General features: G+C 45.3%; 1 protein-coding gene across 4 annotated transcripts in view; it reads left to right on the top strand.

The window, feature by feature from the left end:
* Positions 1-24958, top strand: part of LOC122718130 (zinc finger protein ush) — a 179349-nt gene that overhangs the window by 109194 nt on the left and 45197 nt on the right. Inside the window, exons 1-2 of one of the 4 annotated variants that reach the window (XM_043942855.1) lie at positions 12610-13164; positions 14035-14914. The exons of the other annotated variants lie outside the window; for them this stretch is intronic. Coding sequence (XP_043798790.1) covers positions 14842-14914 — 73 coding nt within the window. The 5' untranslated portion in view covers positions 12610-13164; positions 14035-14841. Of the gene's footprint in view, positions 1-12609; positions 13165-14034; positions 14915-24958 lie in introns of those variants that run through there. 4 annotated transcript variants of the gene reach the window in all.

Below are 24958 nucleotides of genomic sequence, written 5' to 3'. Positions count from 1 at the left end.
TCTGTATTTTATAGATTCGATGACGTTCGAATCTTTAATCCGTAGTTAGATTATCTTGGGAAAAAGAAACACGTTTGGTTTCCAATTTGCTTGTTATTTCTAATTTCTAGATTTTATTTAACAAACATCGATATGGGGGTTATTATTATATCGTCAAGCCGGGCAACATTCGTAATTGGTTGAAGAGATTCGAAACGACGGAAACAAGAAGCGCGTTTATCTTGGTAGAATCGGATTTTGGGGAGAGTTAGCTTAAGGAAGGGAATGCGTTCTTCGTCGGATGAAGGAATCCAAGACGGTTCGAAGTATCGCCGTGGCAGATTAGGCGGCGGCTCGAGCCGAGAGAAGCTGTCGGCAGAAGTTGGCATTATCGCGTTCGGATTCATTGATTCCAGAAGTAACGTCGCAGAAGGAGGATCGGGAGACGGTGAAGTTGCCGCCATTACGGGCCCCCGTTATCTCAGCATTTGAATGAAATTGCGATGTCCTACGACGTGTGATATCGCCACTCTACTTTCAGCCAGCCAGTTACCGTTATCCCGTCTTCTCACGGTAATTCACCGAGTACCACGAAAACGCCGAAGATAGATCCCGGCACGCGATTAATTTCGCGGTTTCAGGGATAAAGGAATTACGACTCGTAAAGGAATCGGAGACGTTTAATCTTCGAGATTTAATCAACACAATAATCTATGAATTTGAATAAAGATTAATTATTCGCGATTCGTTCAGAAACGATCCAAGAAACGATCGAAGGAGAAAAAAGATTGACGCTTACTCGAGAAACTGGACTCTTGACCAGTTAATAATTTTCCTTCCTCTTCTCCGCAATTTCCAAGCAAATTGGTCTTCCAAAACGTGGTGCATAAAAACACACCTCTCGAACAATTCATTAAACCTGACCAGGCGGCAAAGGGAACAAGCAGTTACACCCCGCCCATCCCATCCAGTTGTATAATATAATCAACCACGAGAAACGAGATTCCCCTCCGCGTAAAATCTCGTGTAAAATTCGTTCTCTCTCTCTCTTTCTCTCTCTGTCTCTCTCCATTCTTGAAAACCTCTTCACCTCCAACACGTCGGTTCCTGACCAGGGATCGAGAAAGGTCTCCTCCTCTCGCCGGTAATCCCCTTCAGGGTCGGGGATTTCACGATCGCTAATGAGATTCCAAGTGTCAAAACTCTTGGACCGTGTCTGGAACACAGAGCGAGACAGAGAGAGAGAGAGAGGGAGGGGATACACGCACATATATATATAAGACGTGGCCACCAAATAACGGATCGTGGCGATTAGATGGTGCCGATAAAAGTGTCCCGAGGTGGGCTCGAAGGTATAGGAACAGGTATACAGGTATACAGATCTCTTCTCTCTTCGCCTTCTTTCTCCTCGTCACTCTCCTCCTCGGCTTGACTTATACACACACACACACACACACACATATATATATATATATCTATACGTTCTATACGTTCTCTGAAGAGCGAAGACAGAGACAGAGAGACAGAGAGACAGAGAGACAGAGAGACAGAGAGAGAGAGAGAGAGAGAGAGAGAGAGAGAGAGAGAGAGAGAGAGAACGATAGAGGGAGTAATGGAGAAAGGATGGGGACGAGGAGAGCGAGAGAGGTGGGTAGGAGAGGGGGGGATGAAGGACAGGGAAGAAGGGGTAGAGGTGACGGTGGAGGGGAGGAAGTGGCGGAGGACGAGGGCAGAAAAGATAAAGAGAGGACTAAAGAGCGGAGATTAGCGCTAATGCACCATCGAGGGAATGGGATGGTATGGGGGCGAGGTCCATCGTATCTCTCATATTTCAGACCCCCGTGACGTCCTCCGAGATACCGAATCATTCCCACCTAGAGTCGACCGTGTATTTTTAGACGGTCTCTTTTTCTTTTCGCTCCCGACTCCTTCCGACTACACGCGGATCGTGGGGAGAGAGAGAGAGAGAGAGAGAGAGAGGGAGAGGTCTTCCTGTCCTCTTCCCCGCGCGGACCACGAGCGTTCGATGGATGGTTTGTAACGTAAGTGGACTGTTTTTGTGGGTGGATTTTTTTGCGAGGCGGTGCAAGTTTCTGTATAGGGTTGTTTTGATACGAAGAAACGGAAGGGGGGGAAAAAAAAGAAAGAAAGAAAGAAAGAAAGAAAGGAAAGGAAAGGTTGATGGTTGATGGCCTAGACCGAGGATGTTTATGCAAAATACACAATTTTTACGAACGGAGGAAAATGAAGAAATGAGAAGGTTTTTTCGAACGGGGTTTCGTATACTTTTTTTTTTTTTTTTTTTGGAATATTTTACGGGTATCGATCTGATGGTAGATTTTTGTGAATTTTATATAAACCTTCTATTCTATTTTGTTCGTATTTCAGATCGACGTGTCTGCGTATATTTTTACTCCGTTTCGTGCTGCACGTGTGTTTTAATCGTGCCGGATTTCCTTCTCTTTTTTATTACATATACATATGTATAAATACATTTCTTAGAACTCAAGTATAATCGTACGATTATAGCTTCACCTACCTAATTAACGATCCAGGCGACACACTTCCATTTAATACTTTTATACTTTTTTAAAACTTTTGAAATCTTGATCTTAACACCCGATTCGATCCGATATCCGTCGTTTTAAAAATGGAGAAGGGTGAAAAAGAAGATCGGAGCAATCGCGGGTAAAGGTGGTGGATCGACGAAACACCCAATATCACCCGTACGCAATAATAATAATAAGTGGGAACGGGTCTCGGTCGAAAATGGAATCCCAAAGTTTCGCAAGTGGGAGCCGCGTGCACTTTTCGCTCGGGCCTAATTGCGAGCGCGGTTAGGCGTTCGATCGGCGCGGTACGCTATTCCGATAAATAGCGGCGCTGTTGAAAAGAGCGGAGGAACGTAAATCGGAGGTTAACGTTTGTCCCGACGTTAACCTTTTCCGCGTGAGGCGTCGACACCTGAGATAAGGAACGTCTGTTAAGGGTACATGGATCCGAGTCTAATAAGCTTCTCTCGGTTTCTGCGAGATAAATATCGGCGGAGCGCGAGCACACGGTATTCCGTGCAACCGGCGCGAGTGATTTACAAGGATTCGGGCCCACACATCGGGCCCGATCGTTGGGAAAATTATCACGCGGGCAAAAATTGCCAGCCTTTACTCCCGACGTCGTCCACGGACTTTCGATAGGTTGGTCACGTCGATTTCAGAAATTATTTTACGAATAAATATCGTATCCGTCGCGAGCAGCAGAGATTTTTTTTTTTTNGAGTTTTTTTTTTTTTTTTTTTTCAATTTCGATCCGTCATTTTATATAATCGAATTCCTTTTAAAAATTTTTCTCGAAAAGAAAATTGAAGGATGATGATCTTTCGATCTTTCTGGAATTTGATCGGAATATTTTTAGATAGATTTTCTTTTTTTCTTTTTCCTTTTTTTCTTTTTTCGTTTTTTCGAAAAACTTAAAGTTTCAACTCGGAGAGGATATAATGAGAGGAATTGGTGGAATTCTCTTTGGTGAAAGAGATTCCCCGTCCTTTTAATCGATCTTTTTTTTTTTTTTTTTTTTTTTTTTTTTTTTTTTTTTTTTTTTTCTCTTTTTCAAACGTGGCAATTCGGTATCGATACCTCGAGGACGCGTGTATTTACGATTCTCTTGGAAACGTTGGAAATATCATGGAGGCAAGATGTCCGCGTTCACCGGAGAGCTTGTAAATCGTCTCTTGTAACGCGTTCGCAAATTAACGACGCTTTCAGCGAATCGTTATCCGCTCCGGCTGTCGGCACTATGTTTTATAGCATTATAAACTTCGGCCGTGCATTATCGCGAAACGTTCGATATCTTTGTACTTTGTATTTCTCAATCAATCGCTCGGCAAAACGAGCCGACGATTTTTCGGTAAACAATTCTTTCCACCGTGTGTATTTTGCCTATTTTCTCGTCGTATTTCATCCGCCTTCCCGTTTCCAATTCCTTTAGTTTTAACCTAATCCAATCTAATTTCGCGAGTAGACATCATAAATAAAGACAAATCGTAAATAATTCTCGAATTGAAAATAATTATTTTCAATTCCTTTTTCTCTCCCCCCACCCTTCGAAATCAGCGATTCCATCTCGATAAATCTTCGCTAGATACTTAACACTCATTACTCGATACTTTTCGAATCTTCTTGAGATCTTAAAAAAGTTGAGATTCGGCCAGGAAAACCATATCAATCGAATAAAAAGATTAAACTCGCCATAAATGGTCACATCAACGATCCTCCCCTCCTCTAATCCTCCAGTTAACAAACCCATTACATCCACCAGGATTCCAAAATCGATCGACAAAGCGAAATCCCTCCCTTCTCTCTCTAATATCGTGGGCAGAGAGAGAGAGAGAGAAAGAGAGTAAAAAAAAAAGTATCGTGTCGCTCGTTCACGCGCTCGAGCTTACACGTAGCATCCATTTCCATCCAGGCGAACGGGAATGAAATTCAGAGTACAACAGAGGATGGAGTGGCATCGAAGGGAGGGAGGGGATGATGGTGGAAACGAGGCAGAGTCTCTCGGCCCGACCAGACCGTCGGCAGCCGATTCACGGTATCGGATAACATCGAATATTTTTTCGAGCGAATGTTAGCAAACGCTTTGAAAAAAGAGAGAGAGAGAGAGAGAGAGACGCGTGGATAGGAAAAGGAGAAAAGATAGGGGGAGAATAAGGGGTGGAGGAAGGCCTTTAAAAAGGCCTGGACCGAAGTTTTCGACAATAACCGGCGGCGGGTAGCCCGTTATTGAATTTTTATTGGCGACGACGAGTCAATTTGCGATTAAACCCACCCCTTGTTACTCTTCCGCGCGCCATCGCCCCGACACGAGTTCGACAGCTCGTTTAAAGAAGAGACAAGACTCGTTTTACCTCGTTTTTTCTTCTCTTCTCTTTTCCTTCCTTTTTTCTGCAATTGCGCTCGAGGAAAGGAATCCAGTGAGGAATGAAACTTCTTAAGGGGATGTTGGGAGAATCGGTATAATAAGGTTCGAGCCTTATGATGGATTTCTTCTTGAAAATAACACTGGAAATTATTGTGTCTGTCATCCAACTAATCCTAGTCGTCGGATGATCCTACTAGTAGGATGATTTCTTTCTCTTCGACGAGGTAAGTTTTTTCAATCGTTATTGGAACGACTCGTAATAATCGTTCGAATCCGTCAACGAGGATTTTCGTTTATATTCGTTATTATATACCTTCGTTCGAGAAACGAAATCGTATCTTTCTTCTCGAAGAAAGTATAGAGCTCTTGCCAAAGTTATCGTTCTTATATATATATATATCTTGAGAATGATCTTATTACCCTTATATTATTTCTTGGCTCGGTAACGGTCGAGAAAGAGGTCGTCGTCGAGCGAACGACGTCCTGTCACGTGTTCGAGGAGCTACCTCGAATGGTGTATCCTTTCGAGGAGGAAGGAGGAACGGGCAGGCTCGATCGAGAACCGGAAGCACCACGTGTGGATTTAATGGATTCCTCGCGTACGATACTTAACCGGTTGTTACGTAAGAGGAGCGATCCTCACCTGTCATCGCGAAGGGTGGCCACTTGTCTACAGGGTGGGAACGAAATTCTGATCTCGCCGCTTCCGTTTCAGGAATCTTGCAAGGTTCGCTTCTTATCGGAGAATTGAAGAAAAATCGTGGCAATAATTATTCGAAGAATAATCATATTCGTCCATTGAAATTGGCTTTCGCTTCTCACCTGTCGTCGCGAAGGGTGGTGGACACGTGTCCATCCACGGCTCGTAAAGGGTAGATCGACCGCCTGACGCGATCGACTACCGGTGCTAGATCACTCTTGACGGGATTTCCGGTTGTTTTTTTTTTCCACCGTTTTTTTTCCACCGCGTAAAATATGGAAAAAGCGAATCGCCTTCGTTCCTCTTAATTTTTTAAAAATCATTTCGAATCTTTTTCGTCGAACGATACGGTATTTAATGATACAATTTCGATATAATTTCTTTTCAAATTTGAGTCAGAGACCGTTTGGAAAAATTTCTTCTCTGTTATTAATAAGAAAGGTTGCCAGTTGTCCATTCTTAAAAATAACGAGATATTTGTATTGCAATCTGTTTTTCCTTTGCGTTCCAAACAACGCATTCGGTGTAATGTAAACTACAACCTATACCTATCTAATCGTATCTGAATTTTTTACTTTTAAATTATTTCAAAAATTAAAATTCATAATTCACGTGTTTAACTCGGTAGGAACGTAGATAGACAATTTTGTTGTTACACCTCTCCTAATTCTACTTGCACAAATACAATCTTAAAATCGATTCTATAATATATAGTATTTAAATTTATCAAAAAGTATTCTAACCGCGTATTCTAATTTCCCTTTTCGAAAAACTTTCGTTTCGTTCGAGGCTGCGTGTTGGCGTCCGTAAAAGGCTTGGATCCGCCCGCCCGAAGCGTTTTCGAGGCGTTCCGCTCCACGTTAATGGCTTAATGGCGAGTCGATGTCCGAGGGAGAAGGGCAACATTTCACTGGCTGGCCGGCCGGCCAATAACCCAGGTAATAGGACAATTACACGCTCGCCTTCGAATGCGCGCAGCACCCCCTTTCATAGATACGTTTCGCGCTAAGACGACCGATATCGCGAAACGAGAGCCGATAACGAAAGCCGGCTTCTTTATCTTATCACGCGGAAACCTTTTCCTTCGTTTCGCCCCGCGTCTCGTCTCGAGCCCCCCCGCCCCCGCTTTATACTTATTCCCTTCCCTTTTCTTCGCTCCTTCACGTTTCTTCTTCTGTTCTACCACGTCTTCCGGAGAATGCTACTACGGCTACTACCACCTCTCTGACGGACAGTGGATCCATTTATTCGCAAATGCCAAGGCCGAGGCGAAAGATGGACGATCCGGAGGCCTGGCTCTCGAGGTCGCGAGGAATATGTGGATCATCGTCGGACTGAGAAAAATGAGAGGAGATATTCGAGGGATCTTTTTATTTTTCCTTTTTATTTTTTGGATTATTATCGATTGATTGTTAATTCAACTCGAACCTTTGAAAATAAATATTATATCGGATGTTTCAGTCGATGTTAAAGAATTTTTTTTGAAAAGACACGGCACGTGATCTCTACGAAATGAAACATTGGACAGGATAAAAATAAAATGGATTAATTGTGGAAAGAAAGATATTTAAGTTAAAATTGTTTGGTAGAAACTAATTACACGTAAGAAATTATTTCACGTTTATATCGTTGGAAACTATCAAAGGGGTTCTATCGCGGGCGAAATTAATGGTGGAAATGGACGATTACGAGCGGAAGCGAAAGTCTTCGAAAGGATGGATTGCTAGATCCTTGATCAGTCGAGCGAAACTCCAAAGAGTCCTCGAGATAGCGGGGGTGATTCCCGGGGGTTGATCGACGATTTGTCAAAGTCGTTCCGCTGTGACCGGTCCAGCAAGACGACGACAATGCCCGGCCCCGATATTTAATGTTTCTGCGCATCTCGCCTCGTTGCGCATCCCAACAAAAATCATACCATCCGTATCATTCGAATTCTTCCTATTTCCCCTGTTGTATAGAAAGATAAATCTATATCTTTCTTTTCTTTATCTCCAAATTTAAATAATTCATCGTCGTTAACATTCGCATTCATCTGTACACATATCTCTCTCCTGCATTTTCAAAACTCAAAACTACGTGTTTTTTTACCTCATCTATCTCGATCAAACCTTCTTTCCAATTGTTCATCGATTAAAATATTAATTTTAATTTGAACGGTAATTTGAACGGCGACAATATTTATTTACATTTGATTTTTCTAGAATATCGCTTCATGAATAGGTTCCTAAACTCTTTACGTATAATCTTATGAGGTGTAATCTTATCTTATGAGTAATTATCTTATGGTAATCTCATGAGGCCACCGAACACATCGAATGTGTTCTGAATCTGGAGTTGCTGGTTCGACCGAGCGAAACAGGCCTGGAGCGCAAAGGGTTGATCTCTTTCGAAATTTCAAAAAAAAAAAAAGAAAAAAAAGAAAAAAAGAATTCCACTAACAATACGAAATCCCTCCCCCACGCAAAACGTTCGATACTCGATGATCAAAATCATCGTCTCGAACGTGAAAATCCTGTTCACTTTCTCGTTGAGGAGCGAGGTTTCGGGGTCAATTAAGGGTGCGCATCGGTGGGCGCGGAGATATCCGGGGCGGCCGCTTCGTCATCGTCCGGCCGTGCCCTGCGGTGGGCGGCCGGGACGGTGAAAAAGAGCCGGACACTTTTTATCGTGGCCCGCAATTATGATTAGCTCCCGGTGGAGGCGTCGCGTTTGCGGCCACGGCGATTAGGGCAGGGAGTTCGCCTCGTCAAAACCGCCCCGCGGAACAAATGGTCGCGCGCGAGCCACCCCTCTTTCCCTCTCCCTCTCCCTCTCTCTCTCTCTCTCTCTCTCTCTCTCTTTCGAAGAGAAGCCGCGGAACAGCTCTCCTCCAACTCCCCCCTCTCCCCTCTCGCCGGACCGCGCGACCGGTTGGGGATGAGACGAAGGGAGAGGAGGAGGAGGGTGGCGTGAGATTACGCAAATGAGAAATGACCATCAGGCTATCGGGAGAACTTCGGTGTCGGCTGGCTCTCGGCGTTTTGCGACATCTGCGACCGAGGATATACACGTCAGGACCACTATCGCGGGGGTCGCTGCAGCTTTTTTAAAGCGGAAACGGCGAGCACACGGTGATCACCTGAAGCGCACGCAGTGTCTAGGGATTTTTCTGGGGGGGTAGTGAAAAAAAGGATGGAGCGAATAATTTATTTTTTTTTTTTTTTTTTTTTACGCGTTCGCCTTCGTCGAGAAATGTTTGTTAAATCTGAGAACCGAAATAATAACCGAATAATAAACCGAATCCGAAGTATTTACAAGCGGTTGATCGGTAATTTTTTTTTTAAATGGAGAGAAACCAAAGTAGAAAGATACGAGCGGAGTCAAGTATGATTGAAAATATACGTGAGAAATTCTTGAATCGCAACGTTACATCGGCGATATAAATCAACGAGGATCGTTAACGAGCGCGTTGCTCGATCGAGTCGAATTATTCAAGCCCTCGGGAATCGTGCGAGCGAGAGAGAGAGAGAGAGAGCAGTGGCAGTAGTTACGGATAAAAGGACGCGAGAGATGGTCGAGGGCAAACGCGAGAAGCGAGAGGAGAATCTCTATCTCGAGTCTAGACTCGAGAAGCCGTTCCTGGATTTTCTCCCTCGGGACCCTCGACGCATACCCTTCCCCCTCCCTCCCAGGGAAGAGAGAATCTTACGAGACAGTGAGACCACTGTGTCGGATCTGTTTCTCCCTTCCTCGCCGCCTCAGGAGGATCTTAACGAATAAGATAACACGGCGCCACGAAGTTCTCTCCTCTCTCTCTCTCTCTCTCTCTCTCTCTCTCTCTCCCTCCCTCTCTTCCTTCGATCGGACAACGCGGTCACCGACACCGACACCGACACCGTCGATGATCCATCCTCTGTTCAGACGTCTCGATTACGCGGAATCTCTTGTCCCTTGGTCGCTTTTTCACGTCCCCTCCCTCCCCCTCCTATTAAATTTCCCTTCCTCTTCTCGCTCTCCTCCCTCCGCGGCGAAAGGGTTCACCGAATCGCGTGTACACATTATCGGCGCCAGACCGATCTTTACGACGTGTTAAGTATACCATCGATGGCCGATTCCATCATGCAGCGCGAAAGGGGTGGATGTTATAATACTCGTTTGTCCGGTACGACACGACGGTATAATACTCGAGGATGGAGAAGTGGCTGCCTCCTCGATCGCAGGGTCTCTTTGTTTTCCGGAAAGGGTATATATCGTTGCGATGATTTCTTATGGATATAATTGGCAAAAGATACGGGTATACAATCCCCTTTTGAATATCCTCTTTGTTGTAGGAATTTTAATAATCGTTTCCTCGCCAAATCTCTATATATAATGTAAATGTAATATTTCCAAGAATCGAACAAATTTAATTGTCCTCTCGATTATTATAATTTTCCTTCTTGACGAGACGTATTTGTTCCAAACGCTTTCGAAATAATTAATCCACCTCGTTTCCATTAAATATACGATCTATCTATCTATCTATCTTGCGATTATTATTATTATCATCGTATCAATTTTTCCAAAGAAAATTCATCGATTTTCAACGATCACGATTTACGTATCGAATCTGGCGGCAGCAGGCTCGCACGTATATTAGCGAAACATTTAAAAAGCCAATTAACTGGTAGTCAAAAGTGACCGCGACGGGCCGCGAAGTCGTAAATCATTGGGAGCGGGTCTAATTAAAAAGAAAACCGCGAGAGGGAGAGGGAGAGAGAGAGGTCGAAGTAGAAGGTTCGACTGGTTCCCGCCGCTCGTGGAACTCGAGCAAGGCCTCTCGGACCGACGATAATTTATTGGCGGGTAATTAGCGATCGTGCGAACGATAATTGTCCGCAATTTCGCAATCCCCGTGAACCGAGTCGAGCCAATAATATCGCCGGTAGCCGGCCAACGTGTTTTGCGTAACACGTCGATCCGAGAGAAAATCCGAGAGGTGACGAATGCCTCTCGACGCCGGGCGTTCGATCGGCGTGGGTGGCGGAGGTGTGGCGAGAAAGAGGAAAAAGAAAAAACGGAAAAGGGAGAAAAGAGGAGATAATGGAAAGACACTCGGATCGACGAAAAGTAATTTCAGATCTTCGAGGGGACAGTTTTCAGCAAGCAGGTGAAGCGTGTTTACGTCCTTTCGACGTTAATTCTCTTTGTCATAATATATTTATGACAAAGAGAAACGAAGGTACGTGTTACTTTGTTCGAGAAATAAAACGAATCTTTATTCGAGAATCCGTTTTTTCTTAAAAATTTTTTCATAAAAATTTGATCCTGCGTGTAAAAACTCCATCTGGACGATGATAAGGAAATATTTTTCGAAAATTTTATCGAATGTATTTCTTAAATTTTCGATCGATTTCTTTCTTAGATTCGAAAATAAAAAAAAAAAAAGAAATAGCGTTGAGTAATTGAAACGATATTCTATTATTCTTCTTCTATTCGATCGTTTTTAAACCTTCGATTGAAATTATTGCCGACGAGTGAATGAGGAAAAAATTTCTATACACTTCTTTAAACCTATTAATTCTATGAAAAATCTCCGATCTTGAAACGCGTATCGTTGTCACACGATTTAAAACGAGCATCCAGATCGAATCACGCTCGCATATATATAAAAACCGCTCAACTTGGCGCTTTATCGCGTATATCATCATCGACAAAGGAATAAAGCGATAACGAAGAAACACGTTTCCCTTCCTTTCCGAGGAAGCTTCTTGGAAGCGTGCAACGTTTGTGTACGTCGTTGTGTAAAATCTAATCGCGGGAGGAAGGGAACGAAACGAAAGGAAACGAAAGGAAACGATCCGCGGCCGATATCCACGGCGAAGAAAACGATGCTCCATCCACGAGACAAAGAGCGCGGTTATTGGATATACAGTCATACCCCTACGTGTCTTTACGATCGTCCTTATCGTTATCGCCATTAGTCACGGAGCCCGTGTTACCGGTATCGGGCTAATGTTATCGTTATCCGTTATCTGGCCGCGCTATCGGCGAAGTTCAAGCCTCGGTGACGTCAGTGACAGGAGGGGTGACGTTCCGGTCCCCTCGAGTCCGCCAGTGACGCGATTATAAAACACTGCTCGGCCTTTTTTCTCTCTCCTTCCTTTTTCTTTCTTTTCTTTTCTTTTTCTTTTCTTTTCTTTTCTTCGAACCGAGTCTCCCGCAATTTGCGCGAGTCGTCGGGGAGCACGGGTTGATTCGATTTCGTACAATGGAATGGTTGTTCGATGACGCGATCCGCGGAGGAGGAGGAGGAGGAGGACGCGCGAGCCGAGAGGAGAGGAGAGATTTTTCAAGTGTTTCGAGTGGCCGTTGCGAACGCGAGCAATAGGATATATAGGAATATGATTTCGAGTTGTGTAACGTACCGAGTCTTTCGAGTATCTTTTCTACCAACTTTTCTAAAAAAAAATGAAAAATTAGTAGGCCTCGAAGATGAAACAAACTTCCTCATTCCTCTGCAAAAATATATATATGTATATCTTTCGAGTATCGTTTCTACCAACTTTTCTAAAAAAAATGAAAAATTAGAGAAGACGAAACGGATGAAACAAACTTCCTCGTTCCTCTGCAAAAATATTTATATATATATATATCTTTCGAGTATTGTTTCTACAACTTTTCTAAAAAAAATGAAAAATTAGTAGGCCTCGAGAAGACGAAATGGATGAAACAAACTTCCTTTGCAAAAATATATATATATATATATATTCTTTCGAGTATCGTTTCTACCAACTTTTCTAAAAAAAATGAAAAATTAGGCCTCGAGGATGAAACTTCCTCGTTCCTGTGCAAAAATATATATATATATATAAAACTCGAGAGTGAAGGTGGGGGAGAGACGAATATATAATCCAGGAAGCGAGGAAATAGTGGAAACAATCGTCGATTCGCACCCTTCCCATCCCAGAGAGCGACGTTGAAATCGGCGGTTCGCTTTCCTTTCCCGTGGCGGAGACGCGCGCGAGAGGGAATGTTTGCCCGGCATTATCGTGAGGCGGCAGAGAAGCGGGCGAGAGAAAGAGGGTGAAAGAGGAGAAGAGAGGCAGAAGAGAGGCCTGTGCCTGTGGGGGACGCAGAGGAGCAGCCCCGGTGGAGAGGAAACGAGAGAGCGAGAGAGAGAGAGAGAGCCAGGGGAATGATAACAGGTAGCCATTGCCATGGGTGCCTCGACGCCGCTTGGAAACCAGTGATAGCGCTTCACCGCAACGGCGAGCATCTCCTCTTGCGGTTTCGTCTTACCCTCCTCCGTTTTAAACCCGCCCGTCGGAGACTCGAGACTCGTTTCCGCCTCGTCGACGGTTAACGCCGAAACGAACGGAGGATTTGCGAACGAACCTCCTCCGATTCTTCTCAGATTATTCGAGAGGAATAATTTTCGTTTCTTCCAAATGGATTCTTAAAAAATTCGATACCGTCGTGAGTTGAAAGAGGAAAGTGTCGAGTGGGGGATCGTTTCGAGGTGACGATTGTTTCGAAGGAATTACGCGGACGATTAAGTTGTCTCTTCGGAACGGATTCAGAATCATGGAGAAAATCTACCTCTATCCGTAAGATCCTACATTCGGATTATTATATATCGAATTCACCCGTTACAACTGCTTCCCTCTTAATTCTCGTCCATCTTCGCCGTCCAAAAAACATCCAAAAAATCCCTTCCCCTCGTCCATCCATCCACACACACACACACACACACACACACACCGTCATCTCCGCTCCGTTTCTCAAGATCCTTGGCTGTCGTCGAATTCGGTTCAATTATCCTTATCGAGAAGAGAGGGAAAGGGAGGAGAGGGGGTGGCAAGCGCGAGACGATTATCTCGTCGAATCCGTGACGAAAATTCGGGCTGCGAAAGCCTCTCGTAACGGGTGGGTGGCTCGCGCGCGCAATTAGCCGCCGGTTTTCCGGCGGCCGGGGTTCGGGTTTCACCGCGGCCGGGTCGCCACGCGTTGCGCGTGTGCGCGATCGATAAGATGCCGATCGTGGCGGCTTATCGGCCGCCCGTTGCCCGATAAGAGTAGGTCCCGGAGCTGTCGGAGCGAGCGCGGCCGGGCCGCGATACGCGGATTATCCGCGCGGCTCGTTTATTCCCGTGCCCGCCGCTACAACCACGACAATCGGCCTACTACTACCACTCTATCTCCTCTTCTTCCCTCCCCCCTCCCCTCGAATGTACAGAGTTGTTGCACAGCATTGTGTCGCACGTCTATATATGTATGTACGTCGAGGGGGTCGAGCGAAAGGGATTGATTCGATCTTGCGGGCCAATGGAGGAGTTTGGAGGCGCGCGAGGGGACGGGGGAATGTGTGAATATCGGAGGGGGGGATTTTGAAAAAGGGGGTCGAGGAAGATGAGATTTGGGCGAAGGATCGAGTGATAGATTATCTCGATGATTCTCGAGTGTTTTTTTTTTATTAGTGAATATTATACGAGAATGGATCGGTTCGAGAGAAATCGGTGATGGGGAAGGATTGGAGTGGAATAGCAATAGCTGAGCGTGTGTTGGATGTTGGGAAAATTTGGATGAAAATATTATCACTCTTCGAAATACTTATCGAACGAGATCGAGCAATAAGAATCCATGAATCGATCCGACGATAACGAGGACGCTCGGTTCGTGGCGACACGATTTTTCTCCTCCCCTCTTTCCCTCCTTGCCACGTCTATCGGAATGGTAGCCGACGAAACACGTGACCGGGGATATGTAACTGGGAAATCGTTGGTGCTCGGATAAAGGAGGAGGGGAATGGTGCGATACGATCGATGTTTGCAATGCGATCGATCGGCTCGCGATAGAACGAATCGCAATCAGGCACGGCGATCGCGATCGCGATAACGCGCGCGGTTGACGAGCCTCGTGCCGATAACGCAACGCCGATATCTCGCGGGATCGGATCGGATCGGATCGGATCTGATCGGATCTGATCGATCGATCGATCGATCGATCGAGCGATCCGCCTTGGAAATTCAGGGGAGGGAAACTGTGCTCGTTTCGTTGCGCCGTTCGTTGTGAGTCACGCGGAATTGCGTCGCGTGGAGATTGAATATAGTGGACTCATTGTGCGGGTGACGATCGAGGAAAACGGAATGTCACGATTCGCGCGTGAACGGCCACCACCACCGCGTCGAATTGGACAGCGTCGATCGGATGTGATCGGTTGGTGAGGATAGAGAGAGAGAGAGAGAGAGAGAGGATAGAGTGAGAAAGGAAGAATCCTGGTTGCGATGAGCATATTGCTGTGGAGGCAACGGAGGGCAGGTCAACTTAGGGCCGTCGAAGCCGTCCTCTCATTGACAGGTAAGTGATTAATCTATCTCTGTCTCGAGGAAAATGAGGAGTAAAGTTTCTGAGAAACGAAAAAGGTTTGTTTTTATAGGAGTGGATTAAAGTTTTTGAGCAAGTTTGACAAAAAAAAATGTAATCGTAAAATTGTCGTTATATAAGAAAGAATCGGTAATTTAAAATTTTGAGAAGTTTGTATACGAATAAAGGAAGATCGATTTTTGGACGGATTTTTCTTTCAGTTTGGATTGGTTGGTTTGAGAAAGATTCGTTGGATTATATTTTTTTTTTTTTTTTTTACATATGGAAAATGCATACTCATAAAAACAGAGAAATTCCGACTCGTACCGTTCCCGGCTATCACTCTATCTTCCTAACGACGTTATCTCGTGTACACTTCGAAATTTCCCACTCAATTATGTTCCTATATCCACGATCATCGACAAATGCTATAAACGATCGATTTAAAATTAAAAAACGATCTTTATTATAATATATCGTGATCTGGAAAATTACGACAACGATTCCAGCGGAGGTTAAATTTTTCCGAATTAAGTAAAATTGACCGGTTTTGAAGTTTTATTTAAAAAGAGTTACACAAAAATTATTTTACCTCTAAAATCAAAAATACGAAACAGATCTTTTTATCTCTTAAATAAATAAATCCCGATTCTTTTATTTCACAAACGGGCATAGTCCGCCAATCAGTTTAAATTATTATCTTTCCTCGATCGAACATCTTCTCGAACGATTACTCGTCTCTTCGAAAAAAGATCAGTCGAAAAGACGAGAGGAAACAATATTTGGAAAAATTTTATTTTCGAACGAACCTACTAATCGCCACACTGCATCAAATATTCTACCTCTATCCTCTAAACATCTTCACACTGTTTTCCAAACGAAAAAACTGGATCTCAATTGGATTCCAATTCGATCCTCATCTCGTTTCGAATCGTCTCGCGATTTCACGTTCGGTTGGGCCGATTCGAAAGAGAATGGGGGCGGGGGGGAGGGATGGAGTGATCGAAAGCACATGCGAACGAGGAGAAAGAAAGAAAGGAAGAAAAAAGAAAAAAAAAGGAGAAGTTTGGTTGTTGGTCTCGCGGCCTCGGAGCGTTAATGGGAGGAGTTCATTAAGATCGCGCGATTACCGGCTTATCGCGGCTAAGCGAGGCTCGTTATTTTGCCGTGACGTCACTTCCTCCCCGTGTCGCCGACATCGTCGTCCGTTGCCTCTCTTTCCGTGCTTCCACCTTTCCGCCCGACCTCTTTTGTTCCCCGAATTCGAGCTTACGCCTCGTTTCCTCCTTCCAGCATCGTTAGTCGATCACCCCTTTCCTTCCCCTCTCTCCCTTTCTCTCTCGTACATCTGAAAAAAAATATAAGTGGCGTTCGATCCCCTTTCGTTTCTCAAACTTTGTCCTTCCTCTTCTTCTTCTTCTTCTTCTTCTTCTTCGACGTGTGGAATTTAAACGTTTAATTATATAATTTTTCAAGGAATGAAAAGTTAAAAAAAAAAAGGAGGGTTTTTATAGATTTTGATCTCGAACAAATTTTCAAGACAATTTCGCAACTGAAGCGAAATCTTCTATCCTAAATTCGAAAATTCATTGGAAGAAGTTACTCGTAAGATTCTTTTCCTTATTAAATAAACGAGCGAGCCCTTCTTCGAGCCAGTGGAATAAAAAATCATTCTCGAAAAAAAAAAAGGAGAAAAAGATACGAGAGAGCGATTACGCGAGCTTAGATGGTAATCACCGGTCGTTGGAGCGATCATTGGCTTCGATAATCGTGGCTACGATCGAAATAACGATCTTATTGTCGAGTTAGCGATAAGCTTGATAAATCGTCTAGACAATGATTAGCGGCGAGCGTCGAGGGCGAACGGATCCAGATCGATCCTGGTCATCGATCGATATATATATATATATATATATCGTGACCTCGGTTATCTATGCTTGGACTTTGTTCCATCTTTCTTGTTTGTTGATTTCCCCCTATCTTGGAAACTTTGGCTACCGTGTACCCATACCGCCGCGACGCTCTCGTAATAGCAGTAGTAGTAGTAGTAGTAGTAGTACAATTACCTCGATCGATATCACGAAACGATTAACAGGTGACGTTTAATCTTCGGTTTCTCTCGAAAACGATAAACCGCGATACCGCGGTAAAGAATGAGGTAGGTCAATCATTCTAGCCGTGTCTCGGTGTTTGTTTGCGCGGTTTAACGGCGGCTCAGAATTTTATTGTAAAAGTAAACGAGGACTTTAAAAAAAAATTACTTCGATTCGAAATTACCACCGTATCTTTTTCCTCCTATCGATAACAGTAATAATAATTTTTCGATTTCATCCGATTAAACGATTCCTTCCTTTTCCTTTCTTCGAATTCAAACCCCTCCTGATCGATCGATCCCATAAACCAAACTTAACGTACACCAAATTTCCTCTCGATCGAGGCCACAGTTTCAGTCGTATCCACGTCCTTACGCGCGAAAGCGATCTTGGTGAGCGGACGCGAGTCGAGGCGATTGGCGGCGCGATTTCGAGGACAGGGAGAGGAAGGCCGAGGAGAGGAAGGGTGGAGGAGGAGGAGGAGGAGGAGGAGGAAGAAGGGCCAGGTTGAAGGAGTACGGAGAAGGAGGAGGAGGAGGAGGAGGTTGTGGAGGGAGGGTTCCACGAAAGGCAAGAACGAAATAAACGATAAGAGAGGGACGCCGGGTTAACCAACAAGCAAATTAACACGTGGGAGGGTCCGATCGGCAAATGAGATAATTGTGCAACGAGGGCTCCCCTCGGGGCTCCCTCCTCCTTCCCTCCTCCTCCGTCTGTCCCAGTTGGTCAGCCGGTATCGTTTCGACGTCGATTCATCCCTCTTTTTCCCTCTCTCCTTCTGCCCCCTCCCCCTCCCCTCCCCCTCGCCGTCAGCTTCACGAGCCACGAGGCGATCGAGAGAGAGAGAGAGACAGAGCGAGAGAGGGGGACTTCATCGATGGATCGATCTATCGATCCAACGCTCTTCTGGCGTTCCTCCTCCCCCCTTCCTCCCCCTCTCGCCACAATTTCTCTCCTCTTTACGGACGCTTCTCTCGTCCTTCGTGCCTCTCTTCATAGCCATCGAGATTATAGCGAGCGAGGGGCCGACAGCCACGGGCTTCTTCCAATACTTTGTAAGTTTATTTGTATGATCCGCGAATACTTTGTATCTTTATTTATATGAAATCGGATGGCGGATCGGAAGGCTCTCTCCCCTCGTCTTTGCTCCCTCCTCGTGTCGCTCGTGTCATCTCGCCTCCCCGTTTCCTCCCTCTTGACCGGCGCTTGAAATTAATTACGCCCAAGGTGGGCGTAAGAGACAGGGGAGGGGAGGGAGAGGGGGCAACGAAGCCCGTAACCGGAAGGATAATGAGCGAGAATCCGACGGGGTGTGTACGATGGTGTGCGCGCATACACTTATATATACACTTATATATNCCGACAGCCACGGGCTTCTTCCAATACTTTGTAAGTTTATTTGTATGATCCGCGAATACTTTGTATCTTTATTTATATGAAATCGGATGGCGGATCGGAAGGCTCTCTCCCCTCGTCTTTGCTCCCTCCTCGTGTCGCTCGTGTCATCGCCTCCCCGTTTCCTCCCTCTTGACCGGCGCTTGAAATTAATTACGTCCAAGGTGGGCGTAAGAGACAGGGGAGGGGAGGGAGAGGGCGCAACGAAGCCCGTAACCGGAAGGATAATGAGCGAGAATCCGACGGGGTGTGTACGTGTGGTGTGCGCGCACGTATATACTTATATATACACTTCGAATAACCGTGATCGAGAACTGATTTCCCTTTCTCGCGCTTCGTTTTTTTGCGTGCTGGCCTTCTCCGGGATATATAGTATACGTATATATATATATGTACTTTCCTTTATCGAGCCTCGAGAAATTTAGATCGGATGGAGAGAGGGAGAGAGAGAGAGAGAGAGAGAATTATTGGCCGGGATTCGTTTACGTTTACCGCCTCGCGAATTTATTCCTATACGGCTCGATACGGCGTTTCAATTACGCGTGTGTATAACAACGGTCTCATTAGATCGTAGGAATAGAGAAGAATATTTCATTTTCCTCTTCGGAAAGATTCGTTTCTATTTAAACAGATTTCCAATACCGATTCTTTTTTCAATAATATCACCACTAATTATTCGTCGATTCGTCGAACCTGCTTCGAATCAATGCGAAAATACAACGATCCACCCCTTCGTTCAATATTCACCTCCCTTCCCCCCAACCGAAAAGAGAAAAAAAAAGAAGAAAAAGAACTCTCGACGATCTTCTGGAGGAGGAAGGAGGGGAGGGGGGCAAGCTTTCCACCCGAGTAACGGCAATTAAAACTAGGAGCAGAGCGAGGAAGCGAGGGCGAGACGAAGTGGAAAGAGGCGAAGAGGAGTCTCCTCCCCCCTCCCCCTCCTTTCGATAAACCGTGGCGATAAGCTCGGCTCCAAACATTTGCCCGCGATAAGATCCCGTATCTCCTGAGAAAGCCCGGTTTTTATGCTCGTGCACGTTCTCCGTGTCCGTTTCTCCGCGAAAGCAGCCACCACCACCACCACCACCACCACCATCACCACCATCACCTCAGCAGTGTTGTTGTGTTGTTCGATACAAGCGAGGGAGTGGGAGTGGGAGTGGGAGAGTGACGGCGAGAGCGGGTGTCCCGGGAGGGCGACAAGGATGGAGGGAGAGCGGCCGCGTCTGGCAATGGGCCCACGGTTGGTGTGTTGTGTGTTGTGTAGTACCGGCTTCAGATAGAGATAGCTATTTTTAATGGAAGTTCCTTCGAGTGGTCGAGCGTCGATAGCCGACCGGCTATCTACCGGCTGATATTTTTAATATCGGAAACGGGCAGATGGGGTGGCAGGGTAGGGAAGGGAGAGAGAGAGAGAGAGCTTGCTAGATAAGTCCTCTCTCTTCTCCCTGCCGATAGCGTCTCTCTTTTCCATTCTCGTTCCTCTCCCCCTCCTCTCCGCCTTTCTCTTTCAACCGAGAGATCTCCGCGTCCTCTTCCCGGATCGAGAACACATCATCCCCCTCGCGATCGTGATCTATCTCGAGGGGAGAGAGGTAGGCCCGGATCCCATCGATCCAGAGTGCTCCTCGAACATTTTCGAAATTTTTATTAGAAATTTGTATTATTTTTATTAGATATTTATTCTGATAAGAGATTGTTTGGCGTACCTTTGGCGTTGAGGAGAGGAATATCGAGAGTTTGGGATTTTTTTTCGATCGAATATCGTTTTCGACAAACGATCGTCGAGAAATGTTATTGAATCGTTGTCGTTGACGGTACCAGCGTATGGAATCTCGTGGACCTAGTTATCGGGGATCTAGAGCCAACAACAATTAGCCGGGGGTCAGAGTTCGGAACTGTGGCCTGCCACGATGGGCGGGTTCCCATCGCATCGAGGGCGATCCGTGTAAACAAATCATAAAGGCCGACGTGGAAGGCGAACCATCTCCTCTCTCCGTGAACTCCGTCCCGTTGATCCGATCTCGGCCATTTCTGCGTGCGTGATCCGGAGAAAATTCTTTCTCGCGGGGTGGGAAAGTATTGGAAGATGAATTTTTGATTCGTAATCTCTCCTCTTTCGAAATTCCATCGAGAACATTCAGATTCTATCGGAATAAAATCATTCGATTTCCAAAAATTCTCTGTTCTCATCCCACGTGTCTCGATAATTGGACGGAATACCAAGCTTCGAATTGGCCCTCAGCCATCACCGATTCCTATTAAAACATCACCTCTCCCCAACCCTTCCGATCGCATACGCATCCGAATCTTTTTCTCCACCTCTTCCTCGAACCTTGCGCGCCGTCCGTCCAACAGTTCCTCGCCTCGTTCCCTCCTCTCCCTCGCCACCTTTCCTCGGTCCAGCTCTCTTATCCTTCCGCGGGATGAGAACCCGAGATGCCCTCCTACAGATACAAATGGGCACCTATGCCAACGGCGCAACCTGTTATTATACATTCCCCTATACAAACAACGTGTTAATCGGGCCGCGTACGAGCTGACTATCGGTATACGCGCCGTGGAAACCGATTTATCGATCGTTTTGTCTGCGCTCCTTCTTCTTCTCCTTCCTCCTCCTCCTCCTCCTCGTATTCCTTTCCTCTTTCTTCGTGGATATATATATATGTGTAAATTGGAATACACGCGAGGATCGTACCCTTTCACCAGACGAATTTTGACCAACGTTCCAACAATCCGACTGTTCTCTTTTGTTGATTTCTCTTTTCGTTCGATTTTTTTTTTCTCCAGAATGGAGTTTGGATCTTGATCCAAATCCAAGATGGGTGATTGGAAGGCTTTCTCTTGGAGAATTTAAAATGGGGAATATCGATGGAGCGTTATGCGTACTTTGGAGGAGTATTTGATAAGCTTATTTTTTGTTGAAAGGGAATGATTGGTGGAATAGGATAAAAGGGTGATATTTGGGGATAAGGGATCTTATTTGCACACCTAATAATTAAACACGAAAATTGTTGCGTAAAAATATTTTATTTATCCGAGAAACAAAATTCAACAAATTAATACAATTTCACAATTGATTTTCAATCTACGGAATAATCTCTTGTATTTTCCATCTACTTTTCATCCGCAAGTATAAAAAACGAGAAATATAACACGAACGATCCTCACGAAATGATCACAGATTTTATATATACACCTCGATCTCACCCTTAACTACGCCCTTATTTTTATATACAACAAAAAGGAACAACCTCGTCCACCCCCATCGGTCCACCACAGCCAAGATAAAACGAGACCACGGGATAAAACGAACGACTCGAAGTAATTCAATTTCCCCAGGGCTCATCGTGGCCGGTAATAAAGCTGGGGAATAGGTCGAGGCCCGATGACGAGGAGAAATCTTTCCCTCTTAACGACGTGTCGTAACGTCCGAAAGCTTTTTTTCATAATGCGGCCCAGAACACCACCCCTTGGTGGCGGCGTGCAAACCCCCGGCCACGTTTTATCGGTCGTGGATCGGCCGCGGATCGATCCTCGGTTCGCTCACCGTGGATTTTCAGGGCGTAGTTTCGTGGTCGGCCACGAGCTAGTTGGGGGTTGTTGCCGATCGCTCAAGATCGTCGAGAGGGGGAGGAGAAGGGAGGGGCGAGAGAAATGCCCGGAGGCGGCATCGAGATCGAGACGATGAGCAGCGCACCAGGTGCATCGAGGCTCTGGACCACGAACCGCACCGGCGATCCAATGCAGATACACGCTCTCTCCATTCTTCCTCCTCCTCCTCCTCTTCTTCTTCGCCTCTTCGCTGAAATAGCGAGGCTGATCCCAGTTCTTCTTGCTGCTCGTTCCCTATCCACGTTGACTTCGAAGTCATTTGATCGATTTCGCGGGGGGATATTCGAGAGCTCGTTTATTCAGAGTGTTGATACGAAAATATCAGGTTTGTCTAATGAGTTAGATTGAGCGAGATGGAGGTGATAAGAGCTATCTTATCTAATGTAAATTGTTTGTAAGATCTGGAATTTTTTAAACATTCTTTATTTCAGCATCAAAAGAATCTGAAGAGATTCGTGCTAGTTGTAATAATTTTCCAAAGATTTATTACATCGATATATTGTCATCAATTTTTTTCTCCATTTTACAATCAATGGAAAGGAAAGATTCCCCTCTCCAAAAATTTTAATTTCCTCGAGAAACTCGTTTATCGTTATATAAGAGAATCGTCAGAGATCGATCATCTATCCCATTTCATACATCATACACTCTCTTCCATAACCTACCTGCCCAATCCTCGAACACCAAAGCTTTCCTACACCGGTCAAACAAATCGTCCGTCTCATCTCACCGACCATCCTCCTCACCAAAACTCTCTCCATCCCCCAATCTTCAACATCGAATATTCAAAATTCGCAACCAACCCCTTTCCTTCCACCCCCAAAGAAATATTCATCCGTCGAACGACGATACACACACACACACACACACACATATCCCGTTCTCCGTGGCCTTGCCGCCCCTCTGCCCGGGTTCCACCACCCCATTTCGAATTCCTCGGAATTTCGCGGCCGTGGTGACTGGCGGTGGCGACCGCGTGCGCTTCGCGATAAGCTTCTCCACCCTTCGGCACCACCCACCCTCCAAGCACGAATCCGACCACCTCTCCCACCCCCTCGTCATCCCTGCGAGAGCGGGAGGAGGAAGAGGAGGAGGAGAGGGGAGGAGGAGGAGGAGGAAAGTTTTGGAAGGGGGGAGGGGGAGAGGTGGCGTTCGATCGATCTCCGCTCATCGCGGATTCGTTATCTTTATCCGAGGCGCGCGGGTATATATATATATATATATATCTGATCGGACTGGAGTTCCTCCTTTGCCTGCTGGTGTCTAAAGGGGTGGTGGTGGTGAGGAGGGTGGTAACTGCCGTAATTTTAAAACGATCCGCAGGATTTCGGTGGCGGCCGAGGGTTTATTTATGGTCGCGGCAACGAGGGTGCCCTGGAGATGGCTGTCTTATCGGCCGTGCCCCGATAATTGCTCGGTTTTTGCGATGGAGGAGGGGTGGTGCGAAGGAGGTGGAGGTCGATGGCTTTCCGTGCTCGTGGAGAGGTAAGGAGAGGAGGTTGGAGGGGGAGGGAGGGGTTGTAGGATGTTTTACGGGTGTTTCGCGAGCGAGGAGAGCGTTGGGGCCTGGACGGAGGAGTTTTATCCTCCCCGTTCGATGATTGCCGCCCGCTTTTTGCAACCGTATTGGCCAGCGTCAGGCGATGATTTTCTACCTTCTGTTCGAAATGAGTTTTGGGAACGAAGTTTGGGAGATGTGTTGGATAGGGAGAAAGGTTTTGGGGGTTTGGATGATTCGTTCGTAAAATTCGTGAGTTTAATTTTCCACGTTTATGTACTTTGATCTGTTAAAATTGAGTGGATTTAATATCTGGTTTATTAGTGTAATTGGATGTGGTAAATCTTTTATTTATATATCTTCGACTTGTTAGAAATATGAATAAAATCGAATTGCAAGTACAATGTTCAGTTTTCAGTAATAATAAAAATTTGAAACGATATTTTTCTTAATTAATTTATAATCTGATGTTTTCTTCTCCCTGGAGAATATTCATCCGCAGATGGTTAATATTTGGTATCCTTAGCTCGAATACGATCCATGGTATTTCGATTTATATTTAGAGCAAGAAGAAGTAAGTCGACGTGGTAAAGTGTGCGTTATAAATTATATTTATACAATGTATTGTCTTTACGATGTCACATATTTCCGATGATGTCGATTCCGATTTTCAGCCCCCGATCCATCGCGAACGTTGCCTCCAATAATATGGAGTATCGGTTCCCCATTACACGGGGAGCGGAATCGTTGCCTGTATCAATCTGAAAAAACAAAATCGAAGAGAATGGAAGCGATGCGCAGCCGGGAGTCAGCCGAGTTTATCTCCAAGTTCGGCTCATCGGTTCCTCTGGTTCATGCATCGGTGTCCTTTATCGACTGTTCGCCATGTCCCGGGAACATTACCGACCGGTTGATTGATATACAAAGTTGACAAAGTGCGCTACGTCGGTTGTCTACGTGTCGTCGTCGTCGTCGAGGTAATGGCGCGGCAACCCTATCTCGCTGTTCTACCCCTCGCACTGCTGTACCTCTGTACGTACCTCCGTATCTTTCTTCACGAAAAGGAATTCGTGGATCATAATTCGTGAAACGATACATGCGATTATTGGCTGTGATATTGAAGGTCGTGGATGCAAGGGTACGTTAAAAGAATCTTGTGTTCTTAATGGACACAATGTAGATTGATATGCATTTGATTACAAAAGTATCCGGCTATATTGGATTTATTATATGCTGTAATAACGTTAAAATTAAGAAATAGTCAGAAGGGATATTGGATACTTTTGAGATCAATTGTGTATTGATGTATCCTTATATGTTTCCTATACCTACATAGGGTAGAGTCTTCAAACTCTATCGTCTGGAATATCTCGATTGCTTTTAATGATATTAAAAAATGTTTCGGATAAAAGTTGAATGGTTTCGAGGAAGGTATAT

This window comes from Apis laboriosa, unplaced genomic scaffold (genome assembly GCF_014066325.1).
Source record: "Apis laboriosa isolate Shangri-la unplaced genomic scaffold, ASM1406632v1 scaffold5_cov152, whole genome shotgun sequence".
NCBI classification, from domain to species: domain Eukaryota; kingdom Metazoa; phylum Arthropoda; class Insecta; order Hymenoptera; family Apidae; genus Apis; species Apis laboriosa.
The sequence above is the reverse complement of the archived record's forward strand: the minus strand, read 5'-3'. Positions and strand labels throughout refer to the sequence as shown.